This window comes from Mobula birostris, chromosome 2 (assembly GCF_030028105.1).
Source record: "Mobula birostris isolate sMobBir1 chromosome 2, sMobBir1.hap1, whole genome shotgun sequence".
NCBI lineage: Eukaryota > Metazoa > Chordata > Chondrichthyes > Myliobatiformes > Myliobatidae > Mobula > Mobula birostris.
In genome coordinates this window covers 172700399-172715576 of record NC_092371.1, presented here as the reverse complement: position 1 = coordinate 172715576, position 15178 = coordinate 172700399, and the positions used below count along the sequence as shown (strand labels likewise).

The window sequence follows — 15178 nt, the reverse complement described above, 5'->3', positions numbered from 1 at the left end:
AAGTAGTACAACTGGTCAATACCTCCACCACTAACCAACCCCACCACCACAACTTTCAGTCGATATATATATATATATATATATATATATATATATATATGTGAGTGAGTGAGTGAGTGAGTGAGAGAGAGAGAGAGAGAGACACTCCTGTATCTAGTGTCAGTTTATAGACATACAATCAATGTATACAAGATATCTTGCGTGTTTATATTTATTGTCTTTTATTATTAAGTTAATTTTTTGTGCTGCATTGGATCCAGGGTAGTAATTCACCCTGCTCAAGTTTACCTGGTCCATTTCCGACACCTCCCTCCCCTTTCTTGATCTTTCTGTCTCTATCTCTGGAGACAGCTTATCTACTGATCTCAACTCTAAGCCTACGGCCTTCTCACAGCTACCTGGACTATTTCTCTTCTCACCCTGTCTCCTGCAAAAATGCCATCCCCTTCTCGCAATTCCTCCGTCTATGCCGCATCTGCTCTCAGGATGAGGCTTTACATTCCAGGATGCAGGAGATGTCCTTTTTTTAGAGAAAGGGGCTTCCCTTCCTCCACCATCAACTCTGCTCTCAAACGCATCTCTCCCATTTCACGCACATCTGCTCTCACCCCATCCTCCCACCACCCCACTAGGAATACGGTTCTCCTTGTCCTCACCTACCACCCCACCAGCCTCCGGGTTCCCGTAACTTCCGCCACCTCCAACGGGATCCCACCACTAAGCACATCTTTCCCTCCACCCCCCTTTCTGCTTTCCGCAGGGATTGCTCCCTACGCAATTCCCTTGTCCATTCATCCCCCCCCCCCTCCCCATCCCTTCCCACCGATCTCCCTCCCGGCACTTATCCTTGTAAGTGGAACAAGTGCTACACATGCCCTTACACTTCCTCCCTCGCCACCATTCAGAGCCCCAGACAGTCCTTCCAGGTGAGGCGACACTTCACCTGTGAGTCGGCTGGGGTGATATACTGCATCCGGTGCTCCCGATGTGGCCTTCTATATATTGGCGAGACCCCACGCAGACTGGGAGATCGTTTCACTGAAAACCTACACTCTGTCTGCCAGAGAAAGCAGGATCTCCCAGTGGCCACACATTTTAATTCCACATCCCATTCTGACATGTCTATCCACGGCCTCCTCTACTGTCAAGATGAAGCCACACTCAGTTTGGAGGAATAATGCCTTATATTCCGTCTGGGTAACCTCCAACCTGATGGCATGAACATTGACTTCTCTAACTTCCGTTAATGCCCCACCTCCCCTTCGTACCCCATCCCTTATTTATTTATTTATTATTTTTTCTTTTCCTTTTTTTCCCCTGTCCCTCTCACTATACTACTTGCCCATCCTCTGGGCTTCCCCCGCCCTCCCCCTTTATTTCTCCCTAGGCCTCCCATCCCATGATCCTCTCCCTTCTCCAGCCTCGTATCCCTTTTGCCAATCAATCTTCCAGCTCTTAGCTCCATCCCTCCCCCTCCTGTCTTCTCCTATCATTTCAGATCTCCCCCCTCCCCCTCCCACTTTCAAATCTCTTACTATCTCTTCTTTCAGTTAGTACTGACAAAGGGTCTCGGTCCGAAACGTCGACTGTACCTTTTCCTATAGCTGCTGCCTGGCCTGCTGCGTTCACCAGCAACTTTTATGTGTGTTGCTTTATTTCCAGCATCTGCAGATTCCCTCGTGTTTGCGTAGTAATTGTTTTGTTCTCCTTTACACTTGTGCGCTGGTAATAACATTAAACCACCTTGAACCTCTGCTTTATGTTACCCAATGACATGGCCTCCACAGCTATTGGTGACAATGAATTCCACAGATTCACCACTCTCTGACTAAAGAAATCTCTCCAGACTTCTGTTCTAAAGGAATGTCCTTTGTATACTGAGGCTGTGCCCTCCGGTCCTAGACTCTCCCAGTCCTGGAAATGTCCTCTCCTCCTTCATTACAAATAGTAACTATTATTACCTGCAGAAGTTGCTCACAGCATGCTTGGCTTGATTCCTAGCATCATTTTGATCTTCGCCGCCAGCAACATAGAGGAATCCATCCATCACGGCCACACATTGATTGAAGCTCTTATAAGGCATTTCAGCAAGTTTGTTCCAAACACGCTCAGGATCTCTATATATAACATCTCTGCTGAGTGACTTCTCTGTTAGTTCTTGACGGCCACCCACTATTACTAGAACTTTGAGACCACTACGAACTTTTGTCCTTCGAGACTGCAAGGTGTTTTGTTGATAGGGAAGGAGGTGATAGTTCATGGCTTCGACAAGGTATTTGTGACATTCTTGGTCTTGCATCATTCTTGGTACAGTCTGGACATAGTTCACCAGGTCCTGTGCTGAAATGGTACCAAATCGAATGGTGTTCAGTAAATCTGCAGCATATTTAACCCTTTTATTATCAAAATCCAGCCATTTCATTGCAATCTGGAATGCCGTGATTTCCGAAGGTAACTGTAGTTCATCATCCAGCATGAATTCCATGATTTGTTCAAAGGTTAACTTCAAGAACTGGTCCCTTTCTGAAAATTCTAAGAAGTTTTCAGTTATGAATTTACGTGCTGCTTCGCTGATACTTTTAAGTCCATATGTTTCTGCAATATTAGCAATATACATGCAATTTTCTACGTTGATTTCCTGAATCAAGAAATCACAGCACATTTTTACGAGAGAACTAATCTGGAGCAAATTGGCTGTTGCTATGGTGCTAGCAATTGTATACAAGGATAATGTTATCTTTCCACAATAGGCATAAGTGATGACTGTGACAAGGCCCACTGGAGATATTTCATTGAGGTCTATCTTTTGGGTAGATGGATCTTTCTTTAGGATGTTCTTGAAGTACTCACTGCAAGAAGCCATCACGACTTTGTGGACTTCAAATGACTTGGTTTTTGTGGAAAGTGTTAAATCACACAGAAAATTTTCTTGTCTCATTCTGTTGATTGCTTCTAAGAGACTAGAACTGTGGAATGAGTTGGAGATCTCCGTCGAAATACAACTAAAACCGTTGCCTCCATCCACAAGGCCATTCATGCCACTTAAGTGGATAATTGTACTTTCTTCCACAATGACAGTCGTGTCCTTACTTTCTGCTTTATTCTTTTTAATATTTTTCTTCTTTGGTGCCATAGCTGCAATGCCCGGTCACGGCCACAATCTAGAACACATAATTTATTTATTCATTTTTATTTAGAGATACAGCATGGACAGGTCCTTCCCACCCACCAAGCCACACTGCCCAGTAACCCAACAATTTAACCCCAACCTAATCAGAGGAAAATTTATAATTGACCAATTAACTTACTAACTGGTACATCTTTGGACTTGGAGGAAACTGGAGGACACAGAGAAAACCCATATGCTCAGGGGGCGAACACACAAACTTTCTTACAGAGGACACTAGAATTGAACTCTGAACATTAACGTCCTGAGCTGTAATAGCATTGCGCTATCCACTATGCTACCGTGGCATAATTTCTATAAATTTATTTTATAAACTTAGTAAATAATTTTGTAATCTGCTAACTAGATGCATACATATTTAAAATTCCTGCTAATTATCGACACATCATGTATTGAATATATTGACATTGCATTGTAATCCTTGTCTCCTCAGGGAAAAAAAATTACATATCGCATATTTCTCTGCAGAAACAAAATTATAGTATCATTATGTCACCACTTAAACACTTCACCAAGAACTCTACAACTAATAGAGCTTTTAGAATGTACAGTAGATAGTGAGGTCACATGGTCAAAGTGCCTGAAACTCCAATGTGATAAAGACCATTAAACGACTTTAATGAGTTTACTTGACACAAAACAATTGGTGAGGTCACCGGGAAGAACACTTCTGTTGTTCTACAGTATAACTAATGCAGATGTCCATCTGAAAAGGCAGAATTAATAAAAAGATGACAGAAAAAAAATGAGGCCTTTCTCAATCTAGAGTGGCAACATCTCATATTCTATCTGCGTTTCCTCCAAGATGACGGCATGAACATTGATTTCTCTAAAATCTGGTAATTTTCTCTTCCCCCGCCCTCTTTTTCCATTCCACATTTTGACTTCCATCTTACCCTTCTCCTCTCCTCACCTGCCCATCACCTCCAACTGGTGCCCCACCTCCATCCCTTTGTTTCATGGTCCTCTCTCCCCTCCCATCAGAATCCTTCTTCAGCCCTTTATCTCTGCTACCTATCACCTCCCAGCTCCTTTCTATATCCTCCCTCCCCTCAGTCTTACCTTTCACCTGCCAGCTTGGATTCTTTCCCCTCTTCTACCTTCTTATGCTGGCTTCCGCCACCTTCCTTTCCAGTCCCAATGAAGGATCTCAGCCCGAAATATTGACTGTTTATTCCTCTCCATAGATGCTGCCTGACCTGCTGAGTTCCTCCAGCATTTTGTGTATGTTGTAAAAGATGACACATAAAATAAGTCTACACAAAGTAGGGGATACAGCCCGGTCCATTCTGGGTAGAGCTCTCTCCACCAAAGAGCGCTTTCATAGAAAGCAGCATCAAGAACCCCCAACATCCAGGCCATGTTCACTGAAGGAGGAGTGGGCTCAGGAACAGTTATTACCCCTCAACCATCAGGCTCTTGAACCAGAGGGGATAGCTTCACTCACCCCAACATCTGTTCCCACAATCTACAGGCTCACTTTCAAGGACTCTTTGTCTCATACTTTCGATACTTATTTAGTTATTATCATCTTGTTTGTTTTTTTTTGTATTTCCAGTTTGTTGTATTTTGCACAGTGTTTTTTTCCCATCTTGTGTGTGATTTTTCATTGATTCTATTGTGTTTCTTTGTATTCACTGTGAATGCCAGCAAGAAAATAAATCTCAGGTGACATATGTACTTTGATAGTGAACTTAGTTTTAACACCAGAACTTCCAAGTGTTTACTCATTACTGTCTGACATGTCAGCTCGTGTCTGACTTGTGTTTGATTCCCTCCAGCAGATGGTGAATCAACAACCTTCTGTCTTCACACTGAAAACATCTACATTGCACAATGTTTGTGGAGCATCAGTTCCAGAGGATATCTGTGTTAAGAGTGAAGTAAGCTCACTGGTAACTTGGAAAGTTACAAACACTAGAGATTCTGCAGATACTAGTAACCTTGAGCAACAGGCACAAAATGCTGGAGGAACTCAGCAGGTCAGGCAGCATCTATGGAGAAGAATAAAAAGTCAATGTTTTGGGCTGAGACGCTTCATCAGGACTGGAAGGGAAGGGGGAAGAAACAAACAGGACTAGTTCAGTTAGGGAACTTGGTCTAGTTCAGCCAAAGGGTTTGGTTTCCTCCTGTACAACTCTGTACAATAATTTGTTCAGAGCATAATTATTTAATCAACATTTTAAAATCGAAAGCTTATAAGCAGTTTGAAATAATAACTGGCATTGTTAACTGAGGAATAGAGTTAGAGAGCAATAGAGCACCACAGCACAAAAATATGTCCTTATGCTGCCTAACTGGACCATAAACCTACATACTCCTCCCATCCACATAGGTAACCAAACTTCTCATAAACGTTGCAATCGAACCCACATCCACCACTTTGAATACCTTTAAAGCTGGACATAGCACCTTTACCAACTTCCAAACACTTGCTCTTAAAACACCGTCTATGTAGGGAATGTGATGGCCAATTTGCACACCACACACAATGATAACTTACATCATGATAATAATCACAACATTTTGAGATTATTGAGGAATAGATAATTGAGAACAGATAGAATTCAATCTGGAAAAATCTTGGAAGTTCAAATTTGAAGGCAGAATACAAAGTTAATGGCAGCATTCTTAGCAACATGGAGGAACAGAGGGATCTTAGTTCCCATGTTCATAGACCCTCAAAGTTGCCGTGTGAGTTGATAGGGTTAAGAAGGTTTTTGGTGAGCTGCTCTTCATTAGTCAGGGAATTGAGTTCAAGATCAATGAGGTAATATTGTAGCTCTAAAGAAACCCTGGTTAGATGATACTAGGAATATTGTGCTTAATTCTGGTTGCCTCATTATAGGAAGAATATGGAAGTTTTAGAAAGAGTGCAGAAAAGATTTATTACTGGATTAGAGAACATGTCTTATGAAGATAGTTTGAGCAAGTTAGGGCTTTTCTCTTTGGATTGAAGGAGGGTGAGAGGTGTCTTGGTAGAGGTCTACAAGATGATACAGATCCAGTAGACAGACTTTTTCATGGGCAGAAATAGCAAATACAAGGGGGCAAAATTTGAAGGTGACTGGAGAAAAATATAGCGGGGGATGTCAGAGGTAAATGTTTTACACAGTGAGTGGTGAGTGTGTGGAACACCCTGCTAGGGGTGGTGGGGGAGGCAAATATATTAGGGGCATTTAAGAAACTCTTAGATAGGCACATGGGTGATAGAAAAATAAAAGGCTATGTAGGAGGGAAAGGTTATATTAATCTTGGATTAGGTTAGAAGGTCAGCACAACATTTTCACTGATGGGCCTGTATTGTAGTATATTGTTCTATGTAATAACTCTCTTGATTATTTTTTTAAAAAGACTCACTGCATCTTTTACTTCCAGCTAGCAAGATGAGAGGAGGACAGAATGAAAGGCAAGCACCTGAAACACGGTAGCCACCTCTCAGAATATAAGCATAGAGTTTTTTGGAACTCAGGTGCGTGGAGTAAGGCATGAACAGTTGATAAAGTGGTTTATAGATATAGATGACATGGGAGCTAATTCATATTCTGAAGTCAGGAATAGAAACTAGGATCAAGCCAAAGTATTTAAAATTCTACTAAAGTGGTTTAATTAGCAGTGGGATGTGAAATCAGAATCAAGTTTAATATCACAGGCATATGTTGTGAAATTTGTTGTTTTGCAGCAGCAGTACAATGCAATACATAAATTACAATAAAGAAATATAATTATATATAAGCAACACACACAAAATGCTGGTGAACACAGCAGGCTAGGCAGCATCTATTGAAAGAGCTACAGTCGACGTTTCGGGCCGAAACCCTTACTCAGGCCTAACTGAAAGAAGAGATGGTAAGAGATTTTAAAGTGGGAGGGGAAGGGGAAGATCCGAAGGACTGTCTGGGGCCCTGAATGGTGGTGAGGGAGGAAGTGTAAGGGCATGTGTAGCACTTGTACCACTTACAAGGATAAGTGCCAGGAGGGAGATCAGTGGGATGGGATGGGGGGGTGGGAACAAATGGACAAGGGAGTCACGTAGGGAGCGATCCCTGCGGAAAGCGGGGGGGGGGGGGGGAGGGAAAGATGTGCTTGTTGGTGGGATCTCGTTGTAGGTGGCGGAAGTTACAGAGAATTATATGTTGGGCCTGGAGGCTGGTGGGGTGGTAGGTGAGGACAAGGGGAACCCTATTCCTAGTGGGGTGGCAGGAGGATGGGGTGAGAGTAGATGTGCGTGAAATGGGAGAGATGCGTCCCATGATCCTCTCCCTTCTCCAGCTTTGTATCCCTTTGGCCAATCACCTGTCCAGCTCTTGGCTCCATCCCTCCCCCTCCTGTCTTCTCCTATCATTTTGGATTTCCCCTCCCCCTCCCACTTTCAAATCTCTTACTATCTCTTCTTTCAGTTGGTCCTGACAAAGGGTTTTGGCCCGAAACGTCGACTGTAGCTCTTCCAATAGATGCTGCCTGGCCTGCTGCGTTCACCAGCATTTTGTGTGCGTTCCTTGAATTTCCAGCATCTGCAGATTTCCTCGTGGTTGCATAATTATATATAATGTGATCAGCAGCACTGGGGCTCCACAGGGGACTGTCTTGTCTCCCTTTCTCTTCACCATTTACACCTCGGACTTCAACTACTGCACAGAGTCTTGTCATCTTCAGAAGTTTTCTGATGACTCTGCCATAGTTGGATGCATCAGCAAGGGAGATGAGGCCGAGTACAGGGCTACAGTAGGAAACTTTGTCACATGGTGTGAGCAGAATTACCTGCAGCTTAATGTGAAAAAGACTAAGGAGCTGGTGGTAGACCTGAGGAGAGCTAAGGTACTGGTGACCCCTGTTTCCATGCAGGGGGTCAGTGTGGACATGGTGGAGGATTACAAATACCTGGGGATACGAATTGACAATAAACTGGGCTGCTCAAAGAACACTGAGGCTGTCTACAAGAAGGGTCAGAGCTGTCTCTATTTCCTGAGGAGACTGAGGTCCTTTAACATCTGCCGGACGATGCTGAGGATGTTCTACGAGTCTGTGGTGGCCAGTGCTATCATGTTTGCTGTTGTGTGCTGGGGCAGCAGGCTGAGGGTAGCAGACACCAACAGAATTAACAAACTTATTCGTAAGGCCAGTGATGTTGTGTGGATGGAACTGGACTCTCTTACGGTGGTGTCTGAAAAGAGGATGCTGTCTAAGTTGCATGCCATCTTGGTCAATGTCTCCCATCTACTACATAATGCACTGGGTGGGCACAGGAGTACATTCAGCCAGAGACTCATTCCACCGAGATGCAGCCCAGAGCGTCATAGGAATTCATTCCTGCCTGTGGCTATCAAACTTTACAACTCCTCCCTTGGAGGGTCAGACACCCTGAGCCGATAGGCTGGTCCTGGACTTATTTCATAATTTACTGGCATAATTTACATATTACTATTTAACTATTTATGGTTCTATTACTATTTATTATTTATGGTGCAACTGTAACAAAAACCAATTTCCCCCGGGATCAATAAAGTATGACTATGACTAATGTACATTTATCAAATAAGATACATTAAATTAAATAAAATAGATTACAACATTAAATTTTAAATATACAGTTAATGTTAAATTAAATATTAGAAATTAAATAAGTGATGGAAAGAGTAGTGTTAGTGTTCATGGGTTCACTGTCCGTTCAGAAATCTGAAGGTAGAGGGGGAGTCTCACTGAAACCTATTGAATACTGAAAGGCCTAGATAGAGTGGATATGGTGGAAGAATCTAAGACTAGAGACCACAGCCAAAGAATAGAGGGATGTCTAATTAGCACAGAGATGAGGAGCAATTTCTTTAACCAGAGGGTAGTGAATCAGTGGAATTCATTGTCACAGACTGCTGTTGAGGCCAGGTCATTGGGTACATTTAAAGCTGAGGTTGATTAGTAAGGTTGTCAGAGGTTCTAGAGAGAAGGCAGAAGAATGGAGTTGAGACAGATAATAAATCAGCCATGATAGAATGGTGGAGCAGACTTGATGGACCGAATTACCTAATTCTGCTATGTTTTCTGATCTAAGCTGTTCCTAACACATTGAGTGCAGGTCTTGAAGCTCTCTGATGGTAGTAATGAGAAGAGGGTAGAAATTGGTAAAGAAATAAGTACCATGCGAGCTAAACGTTCAACCCCTACATTCCTTCTCTCCTTCCATCTGCCGATGTACATCAATCAACTCCAGAAATAGCAACACTACAGTTCAGTCCCTAGCAGCTCTCACAGGGCCTTCCATATTAAGATTGGTTCAAATAAAGATACTGCCTCTCTGGCAGAAGTTTATTGGGGGAGGGGCAGGGGGGGTGGGAAAATAGCTCCACATTTAATCCTTGATAATTAGTTTAAAAAGGCAATTTTAAACCCCAAAGTGAATACCTACTTCAAGAACAGACCATCTTGTCCACTAAGTTAAAATCTTAATTAACACACAAATCAATCTTAATCGAAGATTTATAAGTGGACGGCTGCTGAAAAGTTAAGACGTGTCATCGACCAAGACTTAATAACTTACGTCTAATATAAATTGTATACTGCAAAATCCAAACCTGGCAAGTCAAAACCCTTCTCGAACTAGTACAATTAATCCTCTTCTAAGTAAAACAACGTACGCAGACTTTAAACCGTGAAACTTTAATTTAATAGAAACTTGCAATATTTTGCACTAAAAAGTTGCATTTTAATAAGCTATCAATGTCATATATTATTTGACAACCTACCCGTAATAACGAACTCTCCTTGAGACGAACTATAAGAAACGATGCTAGCGTGCTCCCACCTCCGTAGCCGTGCACTGTCCGGGTAAAACCCGGTGGAGGGGCTGTTTAAAAAAGTACTGATTCTGCGCGTTACCTCTCTCACGGCAAGAGGCGGACTGGAGCAAGTTTCCGGGGGTTACAGCAGCAGTAGTAGCTGGCTGACCTGAGTCCTTCAGGAGGGACGAATATGGCAGAGGAGGTAATGCAAGATGTATTGCATTTGAAAGAACGACTGCTGAAAGTCGGCGACCCAGCTAAGGTGTGTTTGTAAGCTCCAGAATAGCGGTTCACATCTTGCAATTCCTCAGACCACTGTTGCCTGTACCAAAGGGTGCTACTAAAACATCATCGATATGCAATGTTTACCCGGGGTCGTTTCCCTTAGACACTGTCCGGTCTGTTGAGTGGTTTCGGAGTTTTATATTCTAGGGTAGGAATATACCATGCACACAATAGTGTCATATAGAGATCTTTCTTTAAGTGCAAAAATTTTCTGTCCCAGATCTTAAAACTGAAGTGCTTCAGGAACTGGAGGCAAGATAATCAGTGCCCATCTTAAAATGACCTTGGGATGTTGTATCTGAGACATGGCAGCTTAAAAATGAACCATAGTGGATCTAGTTAACAGTTACCAGAAGATTTACTTATTCCCCCACCCCCAAAATTTACAACATCACAAACATTGGGTTGCTTAAGGTGCAGGTTACCTGGGCATATCGCTTTAGGAGAAGGGCCTTCATTTTTGGTGCATTTTGTATGTGAAAATGTTAAGCCTTCTCTTTGACGAAATGTTTAATGAGAAGAACTTTCAGAAACCAAGTGGTGTTACAGATTTGCTGTTTTTTTTTGTTTTCATAAGCACCTCTTCTGGATTAGTTTTGCACAAATGGTTTTCTTTTAGATACATTAGGGGGATTTGAGAAGCTCTTAGCTAAACATGGATGATAGAAGAATAGATGGCAATGAAGGAGGGGAGGTTTAGATATGTTTGAAGGTAGTTAAAAAGTCAGCACAGCATCATGGCAGAAGGTGCTGTCCTGTGCAGAAGTGTACTATGTTCTGTGTTCTATGAGAGTTGGAGCTGAAGTCAATGAACAACAATGGTGATTGACCTCAAAGTAGGTTAAAAGGTCAGCACAGCATCATGGGTAGAAGGGCCTGTATTATGCTATAATGTTCTGTTTGTTCTGCCATTGTTTGGTAGTGCAGTTTTAGACATTATTACCACTAAGTTACTTTTAAAAATTGTTATCTTATAATTTAAGTTTGCTACTGATAAACAACTGTGGTAAGAACTATTGGTTGTGCATGAAGTCTTCAAAGGCATATAGTATAGATTGGTTATTCATATTGTTAAGAAATATTGTAAGACAAAGAACGTGACAGTACGGGCCTACTCGCCTACAATGTTGTACTAACCTTTTAACCTACTTTTAAACCTACATCAATATAATCATCCCCCCCACAGAGCCCCCCAATTTTTCTATCATCCATGTGCCTATCTAAGAGTTTCTTAAGTGTTCCTAATGTACCTGTATCTGCCTCTACGACCACCCCAGGAGGGTGTTCCATGCACCTACTGCTCTGTTTTTTTTAAACTACCTCTGATACCCCCCCCCCATATACTTCTGCCAATCACCTTAAAATCATGGCTTTTCATATTAGCCAGTTCCACCCTGGGAAAAAGTTTCTGGCTACACACTGGTTCTATGCCTCTTATCATCTTGTACACCTCTATCAAGTCACCTCCCATCCTGTCTTGCTCAAAAGAGAAAATAGCTTGCTCAACCTATGCTCATAAGGCAAGCTCTCTAATCGGAGGTAGCAACAATCTATTAAATGGCAGTGTACGGATGGGTCTTGGTGTTCCAGTACAGCAAACATTAAGGAAGGAAATTGATACATTGGCTATTATGCAAAGAAGTTGAAGAAAAGTCTAACACCAGTTGCAATTATGCAAGTCTTTGGTGAGAGTGTTCTTGCTACACTTGATGCAACTTGGATCTGCTTGCCTTCAAATCACCGTGTATTGATTTGCTCGAGTGACTCTGCAATAAAAGGGTTGTAATGAATGGCTGTGACTGGTCTCTGTGTGTCTGATTGAGCCATCAAGGATGTCTATACAGAATGGTGCCAGACACAGGTCAGGAAAATCTTGGAGGATTCCCACCTATTCTGCTCATGGACTGTTTGTTGCACTCCCGTCAGGGACGAGGCAAGATTGCATCCATGGAAGGATCACTGGGCTCAAAAACAGCTACATTCCCCAAGCAGTAAAGCTGATCAACACCTTCACCCACTAACCCACTCCACCACCACCACCACCTTATCATTTCCGGTCAGTCATCTTGTGTACAGACACTCCGGTGCCAAGCACTACTTTATGGATATACAGTCAATCTATGTATATAAGCTATCTTATGTATTTATATTCATTGTGTTTTTTATTATTATTATTGTGTTCTTTATCTTAATGTGTGCATTTTTTAAGCAGCATTAGATCCAGAGTAACAATTATTTTGTTCTCGTTTACACTTGCGTACTGGAAACGACACTAAGCAATCTTGAACCTTGAGAAGAATCTAATTGAAATGAGCTTGTGAAAAGGATTGAGAAGCTCGGTACTATAATGCCACTTCCAATTTCCGGGTAAGGGGTTGGCCATTTATAGTTAAAACAAAGAGACATTTCTTCCATCAGAGGATTTTGAAGCTTTGGACTTACTCACCCAGAGAATTGTAGGTACTCAGCCACTGAACATGTATGGTTGAAATGAATAGACTTGTGGATACTGGGGAAACATGGGAGCTTATTTTCTAATTTCATATTGTAACTTATAGTAATTTTTGATGTATTGCCTTGTACAACTGTTGCAAAGCAACACGTTTCACAGTATATGGCTGTGATAATAAATCTGACTCTGGTGGGTAATTAAACAAATTTCCTTACCAGGTGTGGTATAAGTGGATGGAAGAGAAGCCTTGGGGGTCCTTCTGGCCTGATACTTTTTATTGTATCATGGTCTAGATTTCTGGGTCTATCCTATCCACCAGCTCATTATCTAAAGGTGAATTTGTTAGACATCTTTTTGATTTAGAGAGTTCTACCAACATCATTCAAACACTATTTTTCCAACTGCACACCTGTTCAAAATGAGCTCTCTAGTCAATCAATGCAGCTTTCTTTGTGTAATGATCTAAAGTAGGCATACTGCACAGTACATCAATTTTCGTGACCATCCTTTTCCATTGCTAACCACCTCACTTTGCTGTAATATTAAGATCATTCATCCCTAAAACACGGGAGCAAAATTTTGCCATTCAGCCTGTTAAGTTTGCTCTGTCATTCCACCATGGCTGATTTATTTTCCCTCTCAACCCCATTCTCTTGCCTTTTCCCTGGAACCCATGACACTCTTATTAATCAAGAACCTATCAACCTTAGCTTTAAATGTCCCCAATAGCCTCCAGGGTCATTGGTGGCAATGAATTCCACTGATTCACCAATCTCTGGCTGAAGAAATTCCTCTTCATCTCTGTTCTAAAGAAATATCTCTCTATTCTGAGGCTGTGTCCTGGTCCTAGACTCCCTCTAGAAACATCCTCTCTACTTCCATTCTATCTAGGCCTTTCAGTATTCAATAGTTTTAATGAGATCCCTCCCTCCTCATTCTTCTAAACTCCAGTGAGTACAGGCTCAGAGCCTTTAAATGCTGTTCATACATTAACTCTTTCATTCCTGGGGTAATTCTTGTGAACCTCCTTTTGATGCTGGGCAATGACAGCCCATCCTTTCTTAGATAAGGGACCCAAAACTGCTCATGATACTACAAGTGCAGTCTGACCAATTCTTCAATGAACTTAAAACATTACATCATGGGAATTGGCTGACTACAGTGCCAATTTAAATTTATCTCATCCATATCCCTCCATTAACTGCTGTTCATGTGCCTCTTAAATGTTGCTGTCATATCTGCTTCCACTATGTCCTCTGGCAGTGAGTTCCAGGCACCCACTGCTCTTTGTGTTTTCTTTAAACTGCAACTTGCCTTGTAAATCTCCTTTAAACTTCCCCTCTCAGCATAAATCTACTCTTTCTGATATCTGACGTTTCCACCCCAGGAAACGTCTCTGACATTTTAGTCTATGTCTATGCTATATCTGCCTCATAATTTTATCAGGTCTCCCCTTGGCCTCCAGTGTTCTGGAGAAAACAATCTAAGTCTCACCTTGCAGCTAATGTTCTCTAATCCATGCAATGTCCTGGTGAGTCCCTTCTGCATCCACTCCATAACCTCCACAACCATAATGCAGTGACCAGACCTGCATAGAGTACTCCAAATCAGACTCAGCCTAAGTTTTGTACATATGCAAGACAAGTTTCCTACTTTTAACCTCAACGTCAACTGTCTGACCTAAGAAAACATGTCATCTAAAACTTTGACAACCTTCTATAGATGCACAGTGGAGAGTATCCTGACTGGTTGCATCATGGCCTGTATGGAAACACCAATGTCCATGAATGGATAAGCCTTCAAAAAATGGTAGACACAGCTCAGTCCATCACAGGCTAAGCCCTCCTCAGGGTTGAGCACATCTACAAGTGGCACTGCCTCAAGAAAGCAGCATCCATCATCAAAGACCCTCACCGTCCAGGATATGCTTTCTCCTTGCTGTTGCCATCAGGAGGGAGGTATAGAAGCCTTGGGGCCCCATGCATCCATGTTCAGGAACAGTTATTACTCTTCAACCATCAGGCTCATGAACAAGTGTGGATAATTTCACTCACCTCAACTCTGAACCGATTCCACAACCTACAGACTCACTTTCAAGGATACTAGAGTTCATGTTCTCTGTCTTTTTATCTATTTGTATAGTTTGTTTTCTGCACATTAGTTGTCAGTCTTAGTGTGTAGTTTTTCATTGAGTGTATTGTATTTCTCTATTTTACTGTGAATGCTTGCAATAAAATTAATCTCAAGGTGAAATATACATACTTTGATAATTTTCTTTGAACTTTGAACTGAAAATTGCTGCCTGTTTTCTTGACCACCCTGCTTATAAAGGCAGGCAAGATTGCACAGCTCCTTTTTTTATTTCCTTTGTTGAATCTCTTCAGTGTAGCTCCTGTTTAAAAGCTTCACAGAAACAATAGACGTGAGGTGCTCCCCAGTAGCATGGTAAATGACTTGTTCCAGCTTACAGTTCGCAAATTA

At 42.0% G+C, this 15178-nt stretch overlaps 2 protein-coding genes across 2 annotated transcripts in view; one reads left to right on the top strand and one right to left on the bottom strand.

Annotated features, from left to right (window-relative positions):
• Window positions 1-10014, bottom strand: part of klhl31 (kelch-like family member 31) — a 28304-nt gene extending 18290 nt beyond the window's left edge. The window contains exons 1-2 of the mRNA XM_072251103.1: window positions 9925-10014; window positions 1962-3161 (exon numbers count right to left, since the gene is read on the bottom strand). Of these exons, the coding sequence (XP_072107204.1) occupies window positions 1962-3133 (1172 nt within the window). The 5' untranslated portion in view covers window positions 3134-3161; window positions 9925-10014. The remainder of the gene's footprint in view (window positions 1-1961; window positions 3162-9924) is intronic.
• A 136-nt stretch (window positions 10015-10150) lies between these two features.
• Window positions 10151-15178, top strand: part of eloal (elongin A, like) — a 54465-nt gene continuing 49437 nt past the window's right edge. Inside the window, exon 1 of the mRNA XM_072278272.1 lies at window positions 10151-10222. Coding sequence (XP_072134373.1) covers window positions 10151-10222 — 72 coding nt within the window. The remainder of the gene's footprint in view (window positions 10223-15178) is intronic.